The 26861-nt window shown below is 40.8% G+C and overlaps 1 protein-coding gene across 1 annotated transcript; it reads right to left on the bottom strand.

The window, feature by feature from the left end:
- Positions 1 to 2559: 2559 nt before the first annotated feature.
- On the bottom strand, positions 2560 to 8275 carry LOC141600867 (uncharacterized). The gene is made up of 4 exons (XM_074421124.1): positions 7869 to 8275; positions 6919 to 7520; positions 6580 to 6747; positions 2560 to 2615 (listed from the first exon to the last, which is right to left on the bottom strand). Exons 1-4 carry the CDS (start codon positions 8273 to 8275, stop codon positions 2560 to 2562), a joined length of 1233 nt encoding a protein of 410 aa, XP_074277225.1.
- Positions 8276 to 26861: the final 18586 nt, after the last annotated feature.

Raw genomic sequence — 26861 nt, 5'->3', positions numbered from 1 at the left:
TGCTGATGATCTCCTCTTATTCAGTAAGGGTGATACTGCCTCTATTATGGTTCTTTTGAGAGCTTTTGTCACTTTCTCCAGGGCATCTGGGTTGCAGATGAGTCCATCCAAAACTAATGCTTTTTTCAATGGTGTGCCTGGGGGGGTAAAAGCTGATATTTTGCAGATAGCAGGGTTCCAAGAAGGAAGTTTGCCTTTTAAGTATTTGGGAATTCCTATTACTGCTGGTAGAATGACCAGAGGTCAATGTCAAGTGTTGATTGAAAAGCTCACTGCTAGGATTACTAGCTTTGGCACTAGACACCTCTCTTATTCTGGTAGATTGGTTTTGATAAACTCTGTCCTCACTTCTTTGTATTCTTATTGGATGAATATCTTTATCGTTCCCAAAGGAGTATTGTGTAGACTGAATTCTATCTGCAAAAACTTTCTCTGGGATGGGACCATTGATCATATCAGAGTCCCTCCTGTCAGTTGGGAGAAAATCTGTTCACCAAAGCATGAAGGTGGGCTAGGCATTAGAGATAGTTTTGTGTGGAATACTGCTGCTATTGGTAAACTTGTGTGGTGGATCTATTTTAATCCAGATAAGTTGTGGGTTAAATGGGTTAGCCAGATTTATTTAAAGGGACAAGCTTGGCCTGATTATCAACCCAGTGGTGATCTGAGCTGGGGGTGGAAATCTGTTTGTAGGGTCAGAGACAAGTTGAGCCAGGGCTATGTTCAGGGGCAGTGGGTGTTGGATGCAAAGGGGTACACTTTGAAGAGTGGTTATGAACTGTTACGTGTGAAGTTTCAGCCTGTGGGTTGGCATAAGGCTATCTGGAACTGGTGGTGTGTGCCAAAACATAGGTTTATTTGTTGGATGATGGTCAGGAATGCTATGCAGGTTAAAAGTAAGCTATTTCAGCTTGGTATTAGTCCTGATGATCTTTGCCTGCTGTGTGGTGGTACTACTGAGACACATGTGCATCTGTTTGAGCAATGTGTCTATAGTAGGAGTATTTTGCAGGGGATGGCTATGTTGTGTAAGATTCATATCCCATCTGTGAATATTTTGCAGTGGGTATGGAATCAGAAATGGGACAAAGCTAGAAAAGGGATTGTGTTGTGTGCTTTCATGGCCTGTTATTATCATATCTGGATGATGAGGAATAGGGCTCGGGTGGAGTTACATTTACCCAGACCGGCTTTTGTTCTCCATCAGGCAAAGTGTAGTGCAAAATTGAGGATTAATGTGCTCAGTAGTCAGTTAGATCTTTGTACTAGATCATGGTTAGAGAGCATTGACTTATGTAAATAGGGGGTTGTCCCTATTTGAAATTGTTAGTTTGTAAAATTGATAGGTTGTAAAACCTTTGTTTGTGCTTAATGGAAACTTACATTTCACCAAAAAAAAAAAGAAAGGCTATATAAATGTCTATTCAGCAGACAATCCAACCATATCCTCAATGTCATCAATAACCAAATTATAGCTAACCATCAATATCATAATCCATGAGAATAAGCTAAAATGGCCAAAGGCAAACAAGACTCAAGCATAAGGCAACCAAAGCATCCAACAACCAACATGTGAAATAATAATCATGCTCATATGGTTAAAACATCAAGCTACCAACATGTTGAATCATAAATATCAAGGTATCAATATGAAACATTCAATATCAACCAATCTCACCTCAAAGACAAACCCTCGACCCAAGTCCCGCGACGGGTCATTGGTCAAATCGAGGCTGACCGGTTTAAACCGAGTTTGACCAAACTCATTTGGTCAAATTGGCCCAGCTCAGAGTCTTGGCCTACTTTGGCCCACATCACGATAAATTAGTACTCCCATGATAAAAGAGTCTCAACACACCATACACAAGTGTTAGAACCAAGGTTAAGATGCATACCCAACAAGACACTCAAAACCCAATCTATAACAACAAGTTTAGTACTCGACTATAACAAGGGTCAACTTCAAACGGTCATAACTTGAGTTCTAAATATCTAAATAAGGTGAAACCAATTGGAGATGATATCTTATCCTCTTACGGTTCTAACGGTAGGTCACAAGCCTCAAACAAACAAGTAACGAAGAAGTTATGGCCATTTTACGAAAACTGGTCAGACCTAAACCGCGACTGCGATAGTGGCCGGAGCTGCGGTGGTGGCGGACCTGCGGCAAAGGCCTGATTACCACGACACATACGGACTAAATCTTCATCCTCAAGTCAATCTTATATTATCATTAGAATCCGATTGAACAAGTACATGTAATTAACAAGGAATTCCACATGTATACTTGGGAGGAAATCAATAGTTTACATATTCAAGCAACATTCAACAATATTCATTCCGTTTCAACACTTAAACATGTGAAAAACAACATATTTAACAAACTTTAACAACAACCATTCATGTGAAAATTAAAGTTAACATGTTATCAATCACATAAGCTTCCAACACATCATAAACAACACTAATGTGACATTAAATCGTCGAGTAACTCGGAATAGTTACCTTAAGCTAGCAAAGAGACAAGTAATAACTTGAGAAAGCTTCTAAACCCCAAAATTACTCTTCATCTTCAACGATATATGAGTCTCTTAACTCATCTTCACATTCTTCACCTATAAGAACAACAAAAACACAATTATTAAGCTTAAATTCGAAACCCTAAAAAAAGTGTCTTAAACAAAATTTGGGGGAAATGAAAATAAAGCTTACTAGTAGATGAGGATTGAAGAGAGGATTCCGAATATATAATTTTTATGCGATTTGGTGGAGAAATGAAGAAGTTATGGTGGATTTAGGGATTGTAAGGAGGTTGTTTTGAGAGGAATTTGGTGTTTGAGAGAAGGGAGTGATAGAATGAGAATTGAGGAAATTAAAGATGAAGAGGAGACCCATGGAGGATGGAGGGTGAATGGGTGAGTTTCAATTGTTTACGTTTTGGTTCGTTTCGACGGAAATTATAAATATTCGTCGAACGCGATTTCCGAGAAAATTAAAGTTCTTAAACACGATTTTACTAAAATATTAAGTACTCATATGCCCAATATCCAAACTCGTTTACCCAACGACCGTAAGAAATGGGAAAATCCCAATTTTACGACTTTTATCCGAAATCTATTTTATCAAGGGAAAAGGTTTAAATATAGTTTAAATCACTTTTAAACATTTCTAAACTATCAAAAATAATTACATTTCTTCAAAATAAAATAAGATTATATTTTATCAAATAAATTTTATTTCAAATAAATTAATATAAAATTAAAATAGATTAAAATATTACTTTTATAATATAATAAAGGTCTTCAAATTTACGGGATGTTACAATCATCCCTCCTTTTAAGAAGTTTCGTCCCCGAAACTTAGAAGAAGGAACATTGTATATATGTAGGTCTATCTCCTTAAAATCAAGTAAATAAAATCTTCAAAATATGAACGTATGAAGTATAAGTGTCTTTTCAATGAAACGGAAAATCCTCGTCGGCCGTCCAAGAACATCAACATTCCAAATCAAAGACATAAAAATATATATTTTTACACCAACAAATGAGAAAACCAATTATCGGACGTCTCCAATAACGAGCTTTACCACTCATTGACGTTAAAACCAGTGGAAAACATTAAAACATTTCCAAAAGTCTTTAGTTCGAAACTCTATAATAAGGATAATAACTCCACTAGCTATGACCAAACTCTAACTACGACTTTTAAACAACTAGGCAAGGACTACTAACGTGGAGAGTATTTAAGAGAAGGAGAGGAACACTCGAAAGGATAGCTAAAACTCACAAGAATTAGATAAAGGAAAGAGAATCACCTCACGAGAAAAGTTCGGGATATTTAGCTAACATAGAGGATTCAGGCTCCCAAGTTTCTTCTTCGACATTTCCACAACGCCAAAGGATACGAACTAGGGGCACCACTTTGTTTCTAAGTTGCTTGTTTGCCCTTTCGAGGATTCAGATCGGCCTTTCTTCCAAAGCCAAGTTGGGTTCCAAATCTGGGATTTCTTCTTGAATAACATGGCTCGGATCACTAATGTACTTCCTCAACTGAGATACATGGAAGACATTATGAACCTTGCTCAAATTCGGGGGCAACTCCAAACGGTAAGCAACGGGACCAATCTTCTCAAGCACACGGAAAGGTCCAATGTATTTGGGACTCAGCTTTCCTTTCACGCCAAACCGTTTCACCTCTTTCATAGGTGACACCTTAAGGAATACTCGATCATCAATCTCAAAGGCAAGTGGTCGACGACGGACATCGGCATAAGATTTCTGTCGGTCTTGAGCGGTTTTCATACGCTCTCGAATGATCTGAACCCGATTGATGGTCTCAGATCCCAAATCGGGTCCCAACACATGAGCATCTTGGACTTGATCCCAACAAACAGGACTACGGCACTTCCTACCGTACAAAGCTTCATAAGGTGACATCTTGATAGAAGTATGATAGCTATTGTTGTAGGAGAATTCAACAAGAGGTAAGAACTTCTCCCAAGAAGTGTGGAAGTCTAAAGCACAAGCACGGAGGAGGTCCTCTAAAGTCTGGATAGTCCTCTCAGTCTGTCCATCTGTAGCGGCATGAAAAGCGGTACTCATCAGTAGCTTACTACCCATGGCTTCTTGCAAAGCGAGTCCGAAACGGAACGAGAATCTCGGGTCACGATCTGAAACTATATCCTTAGGCACTCCATGGTAGCGTACTATCTCCTTCACGTAGGCACCAGCTAGGACATCTAAGTTCCATGTCTCCTTGATAGGTATAAATCTAGCACACTTGGTCAATCGATCTACAACTACCCAAACAGCATCTTTTCCGCTAGCAGTCTTAGGTAAAGCCATCACAAAGTCCGTGGAAATGGACTCCCACTTCCAAAGGGGAACATCCAAAGGTTGTAGCAAACTTTCGGGTTTCTGATGCTCGATCTTCACTTTCTGACAGGTAAGACACTTGCTAACATACTCTAGGACATCAATCTTCATCCTAGGCCACCAGAACTGTAATCTCAAGTCTTTATACATCTTGTCACCACCAGGATGAATAGAGTAAGGAGAAAGGTGAGCTTCATCAAGGATCTTCTTCCTCAACTCAGCTACTCTCGGAACATACATCCTACCTTGGTAACGAAGGTATCCATCACTATCCACCACACAATCCTTAGCTTGCCCAAATTGGATTTTTGCTTGAATGGACCTGAAAGTAGCATCCTCAGGTAGGCAAGTACGGATCTCACGGTAAAAGTCGGGTTCTACACTCAAGGCACTAAGATAGTCAAAGCCCTTCTCAACAAGGCTTATCCCTAACTTTTGAAATTCCGTGGTAAGTTCATCAGGTAACACACGGATAGTGCTCAAAGAGTGACTAGTCTTCCTACTCAAAGCATCGGCCACCACATTTGCTTTCCTTTCATGATAAATCAACTCGGCATCATAATCATTCACCAACTCTAGCCATCTTCTTTGCCTCATATTCAATTCTTTCTGGGTAAAGATACACCTCAAACTCTTATGATCGGTATAAATGCGGCAATGAACTCCAATAAGGTAATGCCTTCATGTCTTCAAGGCATGTACCACGGCAGCTAATTCAAGATCATGAGTCGGATAGTTCACCTCGTGAACTCTCACTCGAGAAGCATAAGCAATAACCCTTCGGTTTTGCATCAAGACACAACCTAGGCCATGCTTTGAAGCATCACAATAAACATCGTAGTCCACACCATCCTCAGGTAAGGTCAACACCGGAGCGGTAGTCAACCTAGTCTTCAACTCTAAGAAGGCATTCTCACACTCATCGGTCCACACATACTTAGACTCCTTCTTCAACAATTGAGTCATCGGTCTAGCTAACTTAGAGAAATCTTTCACGAAACGACGGTAATAACCCGCAAAACCGAAAAGCTTGAATCTCGATCACATTTTTTCGGACTCTTCCAATCAACAACGGCCTCAATCTTAGAAGGATCTACCATAACACCATCTTTGGATATGACATGTCCAAGAAAAGTCACTTGATGCAACCAAAATTCACATTTCGAGAACTTAGCATACCACTTTTGACGATGTAGAATGTCTAAGATGATACGGAGGTGTAGGGCATGTTCCTCATCATTCTTTGAGAAAATCAAGATATCATCAATGAACACCACCACACACTTATCGAGGTACTCACTAAAGGTACGATTCATTTGATCCATGAAGATAGCAGGAGCATTAGTCAATCCGAAAGGCATCACTTTAAATTCGAAATGACCAAATCTCGTGCTGAAAGCAATCTTAGGAATATCGGACTCACGAACCGGAATTTGATGATAACCCGATCGGAGGTCAATCTTGGAAAAAGTAGAAGCACCACGCAATTGGTCAAAGAGATCATCAATCCGTGGAAGCGGATACTTGTTCTTGATTGTCACACGATTGAGTTCACGATAATCAATGCAAAGTCGCATAGATCCATCCTTTTTCTTTACAAAGAGGACGGGGGAACCCCAAGGAGAAGCACTAGGCCTAATAAAGCCTTTCTCAATCAAGTCATCAAGTTGAACTCTCAACTCCTTCAATTCAGAAGGTGCCATACGATAAGGAGCTTTAGCAATAGGACCGGTTCCGGGAACTAGGTCAATAGAAAATTCAACATCTTTTTCAGGAGGAATCCCGGGTAATTCATCGGGAAATACATCCGGAAATTCACAAACAACGGGGACATCCTTCAATGGAGGAAGAGAAGGAGAATTAGAAGTAGTCACTACACATAGGAATGCTTGATGACCCTTCTTCAAAGCATTCACCATCTTCATAGTTGAGATCAACTTCACACCTGTTTGCTTTCTAACCCCTTGATAAGATACGCGAGTACCCAAAGAGCTTTTAAGAACAATCTTTTGATCTCGACATTCAAATCGAGCATGATAGGTACATAACCAATCCATGCCCAAAATAAAATCAAACTCCTCAAGTGGAAATCGAAGGAGATTAGCCGGGAAAATAGATCCCGCTATAGATATAGGGACATCCGAATAAAAATAAGAACAAGAGAAGATGTCGCCGGAGGGTAAAGATATTGATGTACTATCTCCAAGTGAAGGTTCAAGAGGTAATTTATCGGAGAATTTCATTGATATAAATGACAAAGAAGCACCGGTATCAAATAAAACCAAACAAGGGACATCAAATATTAAGAACGTACCAGTGACTATGTCTGGGTGTGCCTCAGCCTCAGCACGGCTCATCACAAAGATGCGACCTCTCGGCCTCTCAAGAACAGCAGGAGTAGTAGTAGTCTTCTTCTCAGGACACTCATTAGCCTTGTGTCCAGGCTTGTTGCAAGAGAAACACATAATTTGCTTATCAAAGCAACGAATTCCGGGATGCAAAGGCTTCTTACAATGATAGCACATACGACCCTTAGGATTTTTGTCGTTGCTAGGAGATAGAACACGAGCACCTTGATTTGCTTGTCCACTCGGAACAAACCTCTTCTTGTTAGGATAAGAGGGGGGAGAAGTAGGCACAAAGGGTCTAGAAGGAGCAACATAAGGCCTAGAAGTGGAGTAGAGTGGCCTCTTGCCAAGGGAAGTACGAGAAGCATGAGCCTCTTCATCAATAGTCCGAATAGAGCTCTCGGCCCATAATGCATCATCATAGATTGAGACAAAGGAAGTAGAATCCCTACGGATCAAGCTCTTAAGCTTTGGAGTAAGCTTGTCAAGGTAAAAGAAAGCCTTTTCTTCTTCATTTTTGACAAGTCTAGAAGCATAGTGAGCAAGTTCATTGAACTTGTCGGTAAAGGCTTGAACAGAAAGACTTCCTTGCTTCAAATTCATAAACTCTTTAAGCCTTTGTTGTTTCATCTCTTTTGGAGAGAACCTAGCCTCAACTAGATCCTTAAAGCGATCCCAACCAAAACCAGGCTCAAGAGTGGAAGTAGGACTAGTCATGGTCCACCATCTATCAGCTTCTTTCACAAGGAAGTGAGAAGCCAATTTCACCTTGTCTTCTTCACGAACATCATACAAGGCAAAGCTTTTCTCCAATTCACGAAACCATTCGGTGAGTGCCACCGGGTCTACTTCACCACCATAAGTTTGAGTCTTGTTTTGAGTCAATTGACTTGCCACCCAAGTGTAAGAACCGGGTCTTTCACCTTCTGGAAACTGAGGAGGGGGAGAAGGACGAGGTTGGTTTTGTAGGTTTTGTTGTATGTCTTGCTGGTTCTGGAGAATCTGAGTAAGAGCTTGTAAGATTGCATTATCAACGTTTCTTGTAGGAGCCATCTTGCAAAAGAGAACACTAATTAGCACCTAATAAATAGCAATCACAAAGAGACTACAACATAAGGTCCTAAGTCTACCCATCCTACCCATCTCTCAAGTTTATTATTTTAAGGTCAAGTTATTTATATTGGGGGTGCACAAACGTGCGTCGGGAGCAAATATGCTCTGATACCAACTGTGACACCCTCATTCATTGCGGAAAAGTAAACACATAATTGTAGATAAAAACTGCATGGATATGTTTGTAATAGGTTCATTTGGGTAAAAACCTGTAATTTTTAAAACCGAAAACGAAACCTGAACCTGTTATAAAAATATCCAAATGGGAAGGTGTCAAACATGCAAGGTCTAAAATAAATCTCATACATAAAACATCGCTAAAGTCACGAAATAAAGTTATACAACCCAAATATGAAAAAGGGAGACATATGTCCCTAAAAGGGTATATAACATAAAAAGTGTTTAAGGGTCACAATAAAATAAAGCCAATCTAGGTCCCAAGGTTACTTTGCTCGCTAGCTCGTCCATGTACCCCATATATGCATCACCTACCACAATCGCATTTTATACAAATATGAAAGCCACGGTCAGGTGGGGAGTAACTCCGAGTTCTCCCGACCACGAAATGTCATAATTAATATAACATGTAAACATAAGAATATGAATATGAATAACACATAGCCTTAGCATATAGATGCTAGACAATCATGCTTATCATGTGAACAGCAATACGACAACACATAGTCCTAGCATGTGAATACTAGACCGACTCATACTACACTATCATATGAATCACATAACATCCAGGAATCCAAACTCTATCAACCATAGCCGGCTTGCATCTCACCTTCTATGATTCATAGAATCATCAAACAAGAAAGGACAATATATCTAGAGACAGGCATAAGTTCCTAGTACTAACAATAGTCACTTTGTAACTCGAGTCTATACCACGAGGTAAGGTAAACACCCTAGTCCTAAACCTGCGCAGACCTAGCGACATGCGGAAAATACCGCATCCAAGACCCATGATCACACACATAAGTACCCCTAAGGAGTCCACCAAAGGGTTGGCTAGTACTTAAGCTGACCACATACTTCTAAGAGTACGTCAGGAGGTCATGCCCTAACTTGGATATAAGCCCACCAAGCTAAGACACAAAGGCTATTAAGCCGCAAACATACACTCCTCAAAGACTATAAGGGCCTATCTATGACATCGACCGAAGTCACTCACCTAGGACCTAGTCCCAACTGAATGCTTTAGCCTACAACACTTAAGACAAATAGGACACCCACTTAACCATAAGAGGGGCAAAGAGTCCAACTTTCAAACATAAATGCTAACATTCTATCATGTGAAAGGCTATATAAATGTCTATTCAGCAGACAATCCAACCATATCCTCAATGTCATCAATAACCAAATTATAGCTAACCATCAATATCATAATCCATGAGAATAAGCTAAAATGGCCAAAGGCAAACAAGACTCAAGCATAAGGCAACCAAAGCATCCAACAACCAACATGTGAAATAATAATCATGCTCATATGGTTAAAACATCAAGCTACCAACATGTTGAATCATAAATATCAAGGCATCAATATGAAACATTCAATATCAACCAATCTCACCTCAAAGACAAACCCTCGACCCAAGTCCCGCGACGGGTCATTGGTCAAATCGAGGCCGGGTTTAAACCGAGTTTGACCAAACTCATTTGGTCAAATTGGCCCAGCTCAGAGTCTTGGCCTACTTTGGCCCACATCACGGTAAATTAGTACTCCCATGATAAAAGAGTCTCAACACACCATACACAAGTGTTAGAACCAAGGTTAAGATGCATACCCAACAAGACACTCAAAACCCAATCTATAACAACAAGTTTAGTACTCGACTATAACAAGGGTCAACTTCAAACGGTCATAACTTGAGTTATAAATATCTAAATAAGGTGAAACCAATTAGAGATGATAGCTTATCCTCTTACGGTTCTAACGGTAGGTCATAAGCCTCAAACAAACAAGTAACGAAGAAGTTATGGCCATTTTACTAAAACTGGTCAGACCTAAATCGCAGCCTGCGATAGTGGTCGGAGCCTGCGGTGTCGGCCGGAGCCTGCGGTGGTGGCCGGACCCTGCGGCAAAGGCCTGATTACCACGACACATACGGACTAAATCTTCATCCTCAAGTCAATCTTATATTATCATTAGAATCCGATTGAACAAGTACATGTAATTAACAAGGAATTCCACATGTATACTTGGGAGGAAATCAATAGTTTACATATTCAAGCAACATTCAACAATATTCATTCCGTTTCAACACTTAAACATGTGAAAAACAACATATTTAACAAACTTTAACAACAACCATTCATGTGAAAATTAAAGTTAACATGTTATCAATCACATAAGCTTCCAACACATCATAAACAACACTAATGTGACATTAAATCGTCGAGTAACTCGGAATAGTTACCTTAAGCTAGCAAAGAGACAAGTAATAACTTGAGAAAGCTTCTAAACCCCAAAATTACTCTTCATCTTCAACGATATATGAGTCTCTTAACTCATCTTCACATTCTTCACCTATAAGAACAACAAAAACACAATTATTAAGCTTAAATTCGAAACCCTAAAAAAAGTGTCATAAACAAAATTTGGGGGAAATGAAAATAAAGCTTACTAGTAGATGAGGATTGAAGAGAGGATTCCGAATATATAATTTTTATGCGATTTGGTGGAGAAATGAAGAAGTTATGGTGGATTTAGGGATTGTAAGGAGGTTGTTTTGAGAGGAATTTGGTGTTTGAGAGAAGGGAGTGATAGAATGAGAATTGAGGAAATTAAAGATGAAGAGGAGACCCATGGAGGATGGAGGGTGAATGGGTGAGTTTCAATTGTTTACGTTTTGGTTCGTTTCGACGGAAATTATAAATATTCGTCGAACGCGATTTCCGAGAAAATTAAAGTTCTTAAACACGATTTTACTAAAATATTAAGTACTCATATGCCCAATATCCAAACTCGTTTACCCAACGACCGTAAAAAATGGGAAAATCCCAATTTTACGACTTTTATCCGAAATCTATTTTATGAAGGGAAAAGGTTTAAATATAGTTTAAATCACTTTTAAACATTTCTAAACTATCAAAAATAATTACATTTCTTCAAAATAAAATAAGATTATATTTTATCAAATAAATTTTATTTCAAATAAATTAATATAAAATTAAAATAGATTAAAATATTACTTTTATAATATAATAAAGGTCTTCAAATTTACGGGATGTTACAATCATCCCTCCTTTTAAGAAGTTTCGTCCCCGAAACTTAGAAGAAGGAACATTGTATATATGTAGGTATATCTCCTTAAAATCAAGTAAATAAAATCTTCAAAATATGAACGTATGAAGTATAAGTGTCTTTTCAATGAAACGGAAAATCCTCGTCGGCCGTCCAAGAACATCAACATTCCAAATCAAAGACTTAAAAATATATATTTTTACACCAACAAATGAGAAAACCAATTATCGGACGTCTCCAATAACGAGCTTTACCACTCATTGACGTTAAAACCAGTGGAAAACATTAAAACATTTCCAAAAGTCTTTAGTTCGAAACTCTATAATAAGGATAATAACTCCACTAGCTATGACCAAACTCTAACTATGACTTTTAAACAACTAGGCAAGAACTACTAACGTGGAGAGTATTTAAGAGAAGGAGAGGAACACTCGAAAGGATAGCTAAAACTCACAAGAATTAGATAAAGGAAAGAGAATCACCTCACGAGAAAAGTTCGGGATATTTAGCTAACTTAGAGGATTCAGGCTCCCAAGTTTCTTCTTCGACATTTCCACAACGCCAAAGGATACGAACTAGGGGCACCACTTTGTTTCTAAGTTGCTTGTTTGCCCTTTCGAGGATTCAGATCGGCCTTTCTTCCAAAGCCAAGTTGGGTTCCAAATCTGGGATTTCTTCTTGAATAACATGGCTCGGATCACTAATGTACTTCCTCAACTGAGATACATGGAAGACATTATGAACCTTGCTCAAATTCGGGGGCAACTCCAAACGGTAAGCAACGGGACCAATCTTCTCAAGCACACGGAAAGGTCCAATTTATTTGGGACTCAGCTTTCCTTTCACGCCAAACCGTTTCACCTCTTTCATAGGTGACATCTTAAGGAATACTCGATCATCAATCTCAAAGGCAAGTGGTCGACGACGGACATCGGCATAAGATTTCTGTCGGTCTTGAGCGGTTTTCATACGCTCTCGAATGATTTGGACCTGATTGATGGTCTCAGTCACCAAATCGGGTCCCAACACATGAGCATCTTGGACTTGATCCCAACAAACAGGACTACGGCACTTCCTACCGTACAAAGCTTCATAAGATGACATCTTGATAGAAGTATGATAGCTATTGTTGTAGGAGAATTCAACAAGAGGTAAGAACTTCTCCCAAGAAGTGTGGAAGTCTAAAGCACAAGCACGGAGGAGGTCCTCTAAAGTCTGGATAGTCCTCTCAGTCTGTCCATCTGTAGCGGCATGAAAAGCGGTACTCATCAGTAGCTTACTACCCATGGCTTCTTGCAAAGCAGTCCAGAAATGAGAACAGAATCTCGGGTCACGATCTGAAACTATATCCTTAGGCACTCCATGGTAGCGTACTATCTCCTTCACGTAGGCACCAGCTAGGACATCTATGTTCCATGTCTCCTTGATAGGTATAAATCTAGCACACTTGGTCAATCGATCTACAACTACCCAAACAACATCTTTTCCGCTAGCAGCCTTAGGTAAAGCCATCACAAAGTCCATGGAAATGGACTCCCACTTCCAAAGGGGAACATCCAAAGGTTGTAGCAAACCTCCGGGTTTCTGATGCTCGATCTTCACTTTCTGACAGGTAAGACACTTGCTAACATACTCTAGGACATCACTCTTCATCCTAGGCCACCAGAACTGTAATCTCAAGTCTTTATACATCTTGTCACCACCAGGATGAATAGAGTAAGGAGAAAGGTGAGCTTCATCAAAGATCTTCTTCCTCAACTCAGCTACTCTCGGAACATACATCCTACCTTGGTAACGAAGGTATCCATCACTATCCACCACACAATCCTTAGCTTGCCCAAATTGGATTTTTGCTTGAATGGACCTGAAAGTAGCATCCTCAGGTAGGCAAGTACGGATCTCACGGTAAAAGTCGGGTTCTACACTCAAGGCACTAAGATAGTCAAAGCCCTTCTCAACAAGGCTTATCCCTAACTTTTGAAATTCCGTGGTAAGTTCATCAGGTAACACACGGATAGTGCTCAAAGAGTGACTAGTCTTCCTACTCAAAGCATCGGCCACCACATTTGCTTTCCTTTCATGATAAATCAACTCGGCATCATAATCATTCACCAACTCTAGCCATCTTCTTTGCCTCATATTCAATTCTTTCTGGGTAAAGATACACCTCAAACTCTTATGATCGGTATAAATGCGGCAATGAACTCCAATAAGGTAATGCCTTCATGTCTTCAAGGCATGTACCACGGCGGCTAATTCAAGATCATGAGTCGGATAGTTCACCTCGTGAACTCTCAGCTGTCGAGAAGCATAAGCAATAACCCTTCGGTTTTGCATCAAGACACAACCTAGGCCATGCTTTGAAGCATCACAATAAACATCGTAGTCCACACCATCCTCAGGTAAGGTCAACACCGGAGCGGTAGTCAACCTAGTCTTCAACTCTAAGAAGGCATTCTCACACTCATCGGTTCACACATACTTAGACTCCTTCTTCAACAATTGAGTCATCGGTCTAGCTAACTTAGAGAAATCTTTCACGAATCGACGGTAATAACCCGCCAAACCGAGAAAGCTTCGAATCTCAGTCACATTTTTCGGACTCTTCCAGTCAACAACGGCCTCAATCTTAGAAGGATCTACCATAACACCATCTTTGGATATGACATGTCCAAGAAAAGTCACTTGATGCAACCAAAATTCACATTTCAAGAACTTAGCATACCACTTTTGACGATGTAGAATGTCTAAGATGATACGGAGGTGTAGGGCATGTTCCTCATCATTCTTTGAGAAAATCAAGATATCATCAATGAACACCACCACACACTTATCGAGGTACTCACTAAAGGTACGATTCATTTGATCCATGAAGATAGCAGGAGCATTAGTCAATCCGAAAGGCATCACTTTAAATTCGAAATGACCATATCTCGTGCTGAAAGCAATCTTAGGAATATCGGACTCACAAACCGGAATTTGATGATAACCCGATCGGAGGTCAATCTTGGAAAAAGTAGAAGCACCACGCAATTGGTCAAAGAGATCATCAATCCGTGGAAGCAGATACTTGTTCTTGATTGTCACACAATTGAGTTCACGATAATCAATGCAAAGTCGCATAGATCCAACCTTTTTCTTTACAAAGAGGACGGGGGAACCCCAAGGAGAAGCACTAGGCCTAATAAAGCCTTTCTCAATCAAGTCATCAAGTTGAACTCTCAACTCCTTCAATTCGGAAGGTGCCATACGATAAGGAGCTTTAGCAATAGGACCGGTTCCGGGAACTAGGTCAATAGAAAATTCAACATCTCTTTCAGGAGGAATCCCGGTTAATTCATCGGGAAATACATCCGGAAATTCACAAACAACGGGGACATCCTTCAAGGGAGGAAGAGAAGGAGAATTAGAAGTAGTCACTACACATAGGAATGCTTGATGACCCTTCTTCAAAGCATTCACCATCTTCATAGTTGAGATCAACTTCACACCTGTTTGCTTTCTAACCCCTTGATAAGATACGCGAGTACCCAAAGAGCTTTTCAGAACAATCTTTTGATCTCGATATTCAAATCGAGCATGATAGGTAGATAACCAATCCATGCCCAAAATAACATCAAACTCCTCAAGTGGAAATCGAAGGAGATTAGCCGGGAAAATAGATCCCGCTATAGATATAGGGACATCCGAATAAAAATAAGAACAAGAGAAGATGTCGCCGGAGGGTAAAGATATTGATGTACTATCTCCAAGTGAAGGTTCAAGAGGTAATTTATCGGAGAATTTCATTGATATAAATGACAAAGAAGCACCGGTATCAAATAAAACCAAACAAGGTACATCAAATATTAAGAACGTACCAGTGACTATGTCTGGGTGTGCCTCAGCCTCAGCACGGCTCATCACAAAGATGCGACCTCTCGGCCTCTCGAACAAAGCAGAGTAGTAGTAGTGTTCTTCTCAGACACTCATTAGCCTTGTGTCCAGGCTTGTTGCAGGAGAAACACACAATTTGCTTATCAAAGCAACGAATTCCGGGATGCAAAGGCTTCTTACAATGATAGCACATACGACCCTTAGGATTTTTGTCGTTGCTAGGAGATAGAACACGAGCACCTTGATTTGCTTGTCCACTCGGAACAAACCTCTTCTTGTTAGGATAAGAGGGGGGAGAAGTAGGCACAAAGGGTCTAGAAGGAGCAACATAAGGCCTAGAAGTGGAGTAGAGTGGCCTCTTGCCAAGGGAAGTACGAGAAGCATGAGCCTCTTCATCAATAGTCCGAATAGAGCTCTCGGCCCATAATGCATCATCATAGATTGAGACAAAGGAAGTAGAATCCCTAAGGATCAAGCTCTTAAGCTTTGGAGTAAGCTTGTCAAGGTAAAAGAAAGCCTTTTCTTCTTCATTTTTGACAAGTCTAGAAGCATAGTGAGCAAGTTCATTGAACTTGTCGGTAAAAAACTTGAACAAAAGACTTCCTTGCTTCAAATTCATAAACTCTTTAAGCCTTTGTTGTTTCATCTCTTTTGGAGAGAACCTAGCCTCAACTAGATCCTTAAAGCGATCCCAACCAAAACCAGGCTCAAGAGTGGAAGTAGGACTAGTCATGGTCCACCATCTATCAGCTTCTTTCACAAGGAAGTGAGAAGCCAATTTCACCTTGTCTTCTTCACGAACATCATACAAGGCAAAGCTTTTCTCCAATTCACGAAACCATTCGGTGAGTGCCACCGGGTCTACTTCACCACCATAAGTTTGAGTCTTGTTTTGAGTCAATTGACTTGCCACCCAAGTGTAAGAACCGGGTCTTTCACCTTCTGGAAACTGAGGAGGGGGAGGAGGAGGAGGTTGGTTTTGTAGGTTTTGTTGTATGTCTTGCTGGTTCTGGAGAATCTGAGTAAGAGCTTGTAAGATTGCATTATCAACGTTTCTTGTAGGAGCCATCTTGCAAAAGAGAACACTAATTAGCACCTAATAAATAGCAATCACAAAGAGACTACAACATAAGGTCCTAAGTCTACCCATCCTACCCATCTCTCAAGTTTATTATTTTAAGGTCAAGTTATTTATATTGGGGGTGCACAAACGTGCGTCGGGAGCAAATATGCTCTGATACCAACTGTGACACCCTCATTCATTGCGGAAAAGTAAACACATAATTGTAGATAAAAACTGCATGGATATGTTTGTAATAGGTTCATTTGGGTAAAAACCTGTAATTTTTAAAACCGAAAACGAAACCTGAACCTGTTATAAAAATATCCAAATGGGAAGGTGTCAAACATGCAAGGTCTAAAATAAATCTCATACATAAAACATCGCTAAAGTCACGAAATAAAGTTATACAACCCAAATATGAAAAAGGGAGACATATGTCCCTAAAAGGGTATATAACATAAAAAGTGTTTAAGGGTCACAATAAAATAAAGCCAATCTAGGTCCCAAGGTTACTTTGCTCGCTAGCTCGTCCATGTACCCCATATATGCATCACCTACCTGTCAATCGCATTTTATACAAATACGAAAGCCACAGTCAGTGGGGAGTAACTCCGAGTTCTCCCAGCCACGAAATGTCATAATTAATATAACATGTAAACATAAGAATATGAATATGAATAACACATAGCCTTAGCATATAGATGCTAGACAATCATGCTTATCATGTGAACAGCAATACGACAACACATAGTCCTAGCATGTGAATACTAGACCGACTCATACTACACTATCATAAGAATCACATAACATCCAGGAATCCAAACTCTATCAACCATAGCCGGCTTGCATCTCACCTTCTATGATTCATAGAATCGTCAAACAAGAAAGGACAATATATCTAGAGACAGGCATAAGTTCCTAGTACAGTCAATAGTCACTCTGTAACCCGAGTCTATACCACGAGGTAAGGTAAACACCCTAGTCCTAAACCTGCGCAGACCTAGCGACATGCGGAAAATACCGCATCCAAGACCCATGATCACACACATATGTACCCCTAAGGAGTCCACCAAAGGGTTGGCTAGTACTTAAGCTGACCACATACTTCTAAGAGTACGTCAGGAGGTCATGCCCTAACTTGGATATAAGCCCACCAAGCTAAGACACAAAGGCTATTAAGCCGCAAACATACACTCGTCAAAGACTATAAGGGCCTATCTATGACATCGACCGAAGTCACTCACCTAGGACCTAGTCCCAACTGAATGCTTTAGCCTACAACACTTAAGACAAGTAGGACACCCACTTAACCATAAGAGGGGCAAAGAGTCCAACTTTCAAACATAAATGCTAACATTCTATCATGTGAAAGGCTATATAAATGTCTATTCAAAGAGACAATCCAACCATATCCTCAATGTCATCAATAACCAAATTATAGCTAACCATCAATATCATAATCCATGAGAATAAGCTAAAATGGCCAAAGGCAAACAAGACTCAAGCATAAGGCAACCAAAACATCCAACAACCAACATGTGAAATAATAATCATGCTCATATGGTTAAAACATCAAGCTACCAACATGTTGAATCATAAATATCAAGGCATCAATATGAAACATTCAATATCAACCAATCTCACCTCAAAGACAAACCCTCGACCCAAGTCCCGCGACGGGTCATTGGTCAAATCGAGGCTGGCCGGTTTAAACCGAGTTTGACCAAACTCATTTGGTCAAATTGGCCCAGCTCAGAGTCTTGGCCTACTTTGGCCCACATCACGGTAAATTAGTACTCCCATGATAAAAGAGTCTCAACACACCATACACAAGTGTTAGAACCAAGGTTAAGATACATACCCAACAAGACACTCAAAACCCAATCTATAACAACAAGTTTAGTACTCGACTATAACAAGGGTCAAGTTCAAACGGTCATAACTTGAGTTCTAAATATCTAAATAAGGTAAAACCAATTGGAGATGATAGCTTATCCACTTACGGTTCTAACGGTAGGTCATAAGCCTTAAACAAACAAGTAACGAAGAAGTTATGGCCATTTTACGAAAACTGGTCAGACCTAAACCGCAGCCTGCGATAGTGGCCGGAGCCTGCGGTGTCGGCCGGAGCCTGCGGTGGTGGCCGGAGCCTGCGGAAAAGGCCTGATTACCACGACACATACGGACTAAATCTTCATCCTCAAGTCAATCTTATATTATCATTAGAATCCGATTGAACAAGTACATGTAATTAACAAGGAATTTCACTTGTATACTTGGGAGGAAATCAATAGTTTACATATTCAAGCAACATTCAACAATATTCATTCCATTTCAACACTTAAACATGTGAAAAACAACATATTTAACAAACTTTAACAACAACCATTCATGTGAAAATTAAAGTTAACATGTTATCAATCACATAAGCATCCAACACATCATAAACAACACTAATGTGACATTAAATCGTCGAGTAACTCGGAATAGTTACCTTAAGCTAGCAAAGAGACAAGTAATAACTTGAGAAAGCTTCTAAACCCCAAAATTACTCTTCATCTTCAATAATATATGAGTCTCCTAACTCATCTTCATATTCTTCACCTATAAGAACAACAAAAACACAATTATTAAGCTTAAATTCGAAACCCTAAAAAAAAGTGTCTTAAACAAAATTTGGGGGAAATGAAAATAAAGCTTACTAGTAGATGAGGATTGAAGAGAGGATTCCGAATATATAATTTTTATGCGATTTGGTGGAGAAATGAAGAAGTTATGGTGGATTTAGGGATTGTAAAGAGGTTGTTTTGAGAGGAATTTGGTGTTTGAGAGAAGGGAGTGATAGAATGAGAATTGAGGAAATGAAAGATGAAGAGGAGACCCATGGAGGATGGAGGGTGAATGGGTGAGTTTCAATTGTTTACGTTTTGGTTCGTTTCGACGGAAATTATAAATATTCGTCGAACGCGATTTCCGAGAAAATTAAAGTTCTTAAACACGATTTTACTAAAATATTAAGTACTCATATGCCCAATATCCAAACTCGTTTGCCCAACGACCGTAAGAAATGGGAAAATCCCTATTTTACGACTTTTATCCGAAATCTATTTTATCAAGGGAAAAGGTTTAAATATAGTTTAAATCACTTTTAAACATTTCTAAACTATCAAAAATAATTACATTTCTTCAAAATAAAATAAGATTATATTTTATCAAATAAATTTTATTTCAAATAAATTAATATAAAATTAAAATAGATTAAAATATTACTTTTATAATATAATAAAGGTCTTCAAATTTACGGGATGTTACAGTTAATTACTGATTTAGCCTTATTTAACCTAATGATGCACTACTATATATACCCCATTTTTGTAATAATCAAGGAGCCTTCGACAGTAGGAAATTCTCTTAGATTAGATTAGGGGTAGATTAGAATAGGTTAATCTCAATCATTCCACAAAATTACACATTAATCTTTCCTTAATTATTGTTCAAGTTTATTACTTTTGGATAATTGAAGATTATTGGGTTATTATTGGAGGATTGACAACCCTTCATCAATCAATCAAGTTCTCTTCTTTTACTCTTGCTTTATTATTTGAATTATCTAAAGTTTGGTATAATTCCTTTACTCTTTACTCTTTATTGTTTATTTTCCTTAAAACCCTTATCATGTTTACACTTGTTGTGATGATTGACACCATTAATGACATGTTTTCCATGATAATGGGTGAGTAGTCTCCTTAACTAGGATTAGTGGGTGATTAAGGGAAGTAAACATGGGGAATAATCATGCTTAATCCAATATGTTTTCATAATTAATTTGCTTGCTTGTTATGATGTCAACCTATGCACATGTTATGTTTGATGAAATGCGAAGCCTATGAATCCTTGCATTTACAATCATCTCTTATTTATTCAACTTGACTTGTAAGATATAAACCAACTCGAGTCTAGTTAGACCTTGCATAGAAGTGATTAGGGGGAAAGTAAATCGACTTGTAAGTGTTGTACAATCTAATCGATTCGGCTCTGGGACCTAACTCTTCCTAAAAACCGTAAGACATACACCAACTCGGTTCCTTTACAACATTAATTGCTTGCAACCTTGTGAACATGTTTGTATGGTCAACTCCCGTGATTCCCCTATGAACCTATGATATCCTAGCACTTTTAATCATTTGTTTACATCCTTCCTTTTATTGCTTATTTCACTTTATTGCTTGCATTAGTCTAGAACACAACTACAAACCCCAACAAATTGTGACACTAGCATAAATTGAGATAGATAGACTTAGAACCCAAAGCACACCGTCCCATGGATCGACCTCGACTTAACCACTAACTAGTTGTTTGTTGAGAATATAAATGTGTTTGATTGAGAGCCCCAATGACACTTTCATTAGGGTCCACGGCGATTCATCGCTCATCATCAATCAGGTGTCCGGATCATGGAAAATCCGAAGTGACAACTTAGCTCCCTACCGAGCAAAAATCAATCAAGAGGCCGAGTTCTTCGACCAAGTTGACTACTTCCACTTAACACGAGAGAAAAATCAATTTGCTGATCCCCTAGCAAAACTTGTCGCGCTCGTCATCATACCTGACGACATGACATCAATGCCCCTATGTGTCGAGAGAAGGAGGGAGCCAGCTCACGTCTGTGCCATCAACAACGACGAGGAAAACCATGTCGAACCCTGGTACCAAGCCATCCTCAACTACAAAACCAAAAACGAATTCCCTCCTAACTCTGATCCAAGAGGACAAAGAGCCATCCGTTTACTTCATCACAATTCGTGATAAACCAAGACCAATTATACAAAAGAACACCCAAAAGGATTATCCTCCTTTGCATTGACCATCATAAAGCCAAAAAAGTCATGGGAGAGGTTCACGACGGAGAATGTGGCCCTCACATGAGCGCAATGATGTTGACCCGAAAGATCATGCGGCTAGGCTACTACTGGACCACCATGGAAGTCGATTGCCACAACTACGTCAAACGCTACCACAATTGCCAAATCTTCGCCAACATACAACACATACACCATCCCTCTTATACACCATGACATCACCCTAGCCCTTCTCAACCTGGGGCATCGACATCATCGGGAAAGTCAACCCGATAGGCACCAAGGGGCATTGCTTCATCCTCGTTGCCATCGATTACTTCACCAAATGGGTAGAAGCACAGTCATATGTAGTCTTGACCGCCAAACAAGTGGCCAAGTTCATCCAAAACAACATCATCTGCATATATGGGGTACCCCATGAAATCATCGGCGATGAAGGCTCTCACTTCCGGGCGGAAACACAAGCCTTGCTAGACAAATATAAGATCAAACGACATCGATCATCCCCCTACTGTCCCCAAACCAACGAAGCGGTGGGGGCAGCAAACAAAACTCTTGTCACCATTATTAAGAAAATGTAAGACAACTACCGCGATTGGCCGAGCAAACTCCCATTCGTGCTCTGGGGAAACCGAACCTCCATTCGAACGCCAACAGGAGCCACACCCTTCTACCTAGCATATGGCATGGAGGCGGTTCAACCAGTAGAGTTAGAGGTCCCATATCTACGCATCCTACTGGAGAGTCAAGTTCCTGAGGCGGAATGGACCCGTCGAAGGTCAACTCACACTTCTAGACGAGCGGCGGCTCGACGCCTTGCACAACGTCCAGCTATACGAATGACGTATACAATGAACATTCAACAAAAAGGTTAAACCCAGGAACATCAGGGAAGGCGACTTGGTCGTCAAGTCGGTCCTAGCACCATTACCCGTCGATTCGATGGGGAAATTCATACCCAACTGGGCCGGACCATACCTGGTCAAGAAAATACTTTCGGGGGGCGCAGTTAGACTGAGTGACCTAGACGGGGAGGATTTTACAAACCCGACCAACCTAGACCAACTCAAGAAATACTACCCTTGAACCATAGTAACCAAGAACCCCAGTCTAGTTTTACAACTAGCGACCACCTTAACCCTTTCAAGTCAAGTTCCTCAACGTGTTCTGATTTAAAATTGCATGTTTTATCGAGTCTAAGTTGCGGTACCTTCCCCGTTTTAAATGCCCTTTGATCTGTCAAAGGCAACACCTATTTGCACTCAAATAAAAAAAACTCCCTGAACTACGAGCATGGTTTAATTTCACCTCTTCAGGTGGATACGTAGGCAGTCCTTCTTATACAAGAGGGATACAACCACAAAACCCAAATAAATTCACAAAACATTTCGAACTACGATCATGGTTTGATTTCACATCTTCAGGTGGATACGTAGGCAGTCCTTTCTTACACAAGAAGGATACAACCATCCCCATAATAAAAAATACATCCCCATCAAAAAAAAACATTCCCTTATGTTTACCCACATACAAAAAACATCACCCATATCAACCTTTCAAAAAAAAAAAGAGAAAGGGAACAACATTCCCTTTCCCACAAAAAAAAAAAAAAAAAGAACCCTTTCTCCCTTCCTATAAAAATCCGCCTCCCTAGTGCAATGTTTAGGGTGATTCAAACCGAATTACCTTTACAAAATGGATGGAAGAAACAAGTGTTCACAATTTTTGACACAAGCAATCCTCTTATTTAATTTATAATGGGAAAGATTACAATTTCAATAACAAATAAAGCTCGGCGAGTCTACAACTTGCCAAAGCTAAGGTGTCAACTAAGATACCTCACATAGTAAAACTAGCACAAAATACACAAAACATAGCTAGTACAACATAATAAAAACTCACAGCACTAATATAACATAATAATAAAGTGGGTAATGGAGGTCTTCACTCTTCCATCCTACCCTTGCCTTTTCCCTCGGGATACATCTTCCCCTTGTTCTTCTTGTTGGCTCGCCTAGCATGAACTTCCTCTTTGGAACGAATCCTCAACGGATCTACAACGGCGACGGCCTCCGGTCTCTTGCAAGACCCCACGCTCGATCCAAAACGAACCCATACACGGCCCACTACATCTTTGGGACCCGAGTTTCTCCTCTTTGATGGCCTCATCACATCCGGGCTAGCTCCATCAACATAGTCCTCGAAGAAGGCACGGTTGGCCTTGCCAACCTCTCGATACTTCAAGTCTACAACCTCGTCCTTACGGGATTTGAACCTCTCCTCCAAGGATGAAGCTCTTGACCACTTGACATAAGCGGGAGTCACCCATGTCGTGGTAACGGGGTTTGGTACCTCCCAAAGTGGCCGAGTGGCCCACCATCTTTCAAAGACCTCCACGAGCTCGGAGTTCCGGAAAACATTCTCTTGGACAAGGGTATCTTGAGCGGGCACCTTTTGTTGATGCCCCATTTGCCTCATAAGCCTTTCGGGGTAAATGAAGGAAGCAACCTTCAAACCAACCACCATCAAAGAATGAGGACTAGCACCCGAAGCGGGCAACCCCGTAAAGGACCTCAAGTGCCACCATGGCACCACCCTCCTCCGCCAATCTCGCGGCCCAATAGGCCTCGGTGGAAGCAAAACTATCCGAGTACAACTTCTTCCTTATGGTACGGTGACGGAAAGAATAAGAAGAAAAATCAACCTGAGGCTCTACATACCTTATCCTCTCCAATAGCCACACTTGGAGGATCCTTGGAGATCCAAATGAGGGAACTTCTCCACAAGAGCCCTTCTTGTCCAAAGCTTGGATGATCTCGCCAAGCACCAACCACGATGGATCCCTACCATGCTCCATTTGCTCAACAACATGCACGAGGGTCATGCTACCATAGCATTTTGGACCAGCATAAAAAAAGAGGTATACATGGACAAGGCAAAAAGCCAAGAGCCCTTCTCCTAGCCACCTCCAAAACATTGGCATCCAATCGGTTTGAGAAGATGTTGATAAGAGCCAACATATCCATACCATGAGGAGCAAGGAGGAAATTGACTTGACTTGTTGACAAACCCAACATTGAACGGAATTTCTCCTTATAACACAACCGAGTCGGAGGAAGCACTGGAACACAACCCGGCCACCCACCAATGGCACCGACTTCTTCGGCATGAGGATAAATTTCGCCTTTTGGGAAAACGAAAACATGATGTTTCGAATCCCAAAACCGAGAGCATGCTTCAAGAAATGAGGATTGCAACTTGACTTGACGAAGCACCAACAATTGACCAACTCCCATGCAAACGAGTTGATACTTTTTGGGAGACGACAAATCCCGGCACCATTGTCGCAACGCATTCTCAAAGGCATCCATGAATATTTTTGTGGAAGAAGAAGAAAGGTTTTGTAGAGATGTATTTTGCATTTCGGATGATGCAACAATGAAGCACAAACATCCCTATTTATACAAAACAATCAGCGCGTTTTTCAGAAAAAAGGGAGAGATGACTTCTATCGCCAAGCTGATCGCGCCTCTTTGGGCTTGTTCTCAGGATTCCCACCTTGAATTGTCCCTTTCAAGTTGTGTTTTCTCCTGACACCTCAAACCTTCTGCCGGAATGCCCGCGCCTCTTCGGGACTGTCCAGGACATTTTGTGTTTTCTCACACTCACATTTCCTTGTTTTCACGCTTTACAAAATCCGACACGGTTTCCATGACGCAGCTTTAAACATACGGATTTTTCTTTCTGTTTTTAAGGGGGAAGGGCTAGTCGCCGCGATCCGCGACGGATCGTTTCCATGTCAGTCAAAATTCCGAAAAAAATTTTGCTTTTTCCCAGCAAAAATAAAAAATCGAAAATTGATAACACGACATCGATTTTCCTCAAAATTTCAAGTACTCACAAATTCGAGTCTAGATCTCACAAAAATCAAATCAAATAAACTCGCAAAAATCTATTCTAAAATTCACCCCTGACGGTTTGAGTTTGAGTTTTTCGAGTTACAAATCAATTTAAACAACTTCGATGCAATTTAATTCAAGACATGAGTTAATTGCTCAAATTTTCAAATCAATTCATTTTGAGAAGTCCAAACGTGACGACTTGTCGCGGAATTTTCAAAATATCATTCCAAATTTCAAATTTCAATTTTAACTCCGAGTCATCATGGTTAATTTTGTTTTCAATCAAATGCTTTTTACGTGTTTACGTTTATGCATACGTGCTACCTGTTGCCTGTTTTCTACACTAACGATGTAGGAATGGTGCAAAGCAAAAAGGGGAACTGACAGCCGACATCGCTCCTCCGAAACACAACACAAAAAGCCAAAAATCACAAATGAACCACAATCCAAAAACACATATATACAAACCGCCTCACGTAAAATGTAAATATGTACAGACAAGAGTCCAAGACACGGACAAGCAACTACAACTACTCAGCACTTCCCGTCGGACCAGTATCGGTCTCACGAAGAGTCGCGAGCAAGGCAGACATCACCATCTGCCCAGGCTCCCTCTCCGGAGAACTCTCCAATGTCTCGTACTCCATCGTGACGCGAAGCTCCTCCGCCGCAGCCAACTGAGCCCTGAGAGAGGCAATCTCCGCATCTCGGCTCCGCAACGCGTCCTCTCGACACCTCAACTCCTGGTCTCGACTGGTGATCCCCAACCCCTGGGCCTCAATTGCCGACCTAGCTGCAATCAACTCAGCACGAACCCGAGCGAGCTCCGTCGGATCCGCAGTACCCTGCAAAACACAATACAGATCATTGAGATCTAAAAACGTGAAATGCAACATAAAATACACAAAAATAACATACAAAAGGTACCTGAGTAAGTCGAGCCTCCCTCGCAGCCAGGTCACCAGCAAGTGCCCTCCACCTGTAAGCCATCCGCCACAAGGCCTGATGACTAGCAGTCATCACCTACAACCAAGAAGGTCCTTCAATACAATGCAAGGCAAAACATAAATGAGGAAGAATGTTCGGATCAGGAACTCACCCTCAGAATGCTCAACCTCCACTTCATGCCAACGTCGGTCACCTCAGCGATCGCAGGCTCTGGCAGGCGCAGCTGTAGCTCCTCACCGCCCGGTCCCTAAAAGGTGGTCTCCGCCGGGAAAACTGGGGGCCGAGTCCTCATCAACGCATCGACCCCCTGCAATTCGGGTCCACATCGAAGGTAACAAACCCTCCTATCAAAAGAGGTAATGAAAACAAGAGGACAGAGGAAAACTTACCTCGATAAGGTACCAGGCAAGCCTCGACAACCGGAAGGTGTCGTGGTCGACCTCCCGCTGCAACAACTCGTCACCTCCATGACCGTGAAGGTGCTCCTCGACTTCGTCGGGTGTCGACTACTGGAACAACACCCTAGGCGGATCGACCGGTACCACGAAAGTCTTAGTAAAGCACTGACAAGCTAAACGCTCGCCCAGCTACCAAACCGGCTCAATCGCCGTCTCAAGGTACAAACGCT

Source organism: Silene latifolia, chromosome 9 (assembly GCF_048544455.1).
Source record: "Silene latifolia isolate original U9 population chromosome 9, ASM4854445v1, whole genome shotgun sequence".
NCBI classification, from domain to species: Eukaryota; Viridiplantae; Streptophyta; class Magnoliopsida; order Caryophyllales; family Caryophyllaceae; genus Silene; species Silene latifolia.
Note: the sequence above shows the minus strand (reverse complement) of the source record. Positions and strands in the feature narration are given on the sequence as shown.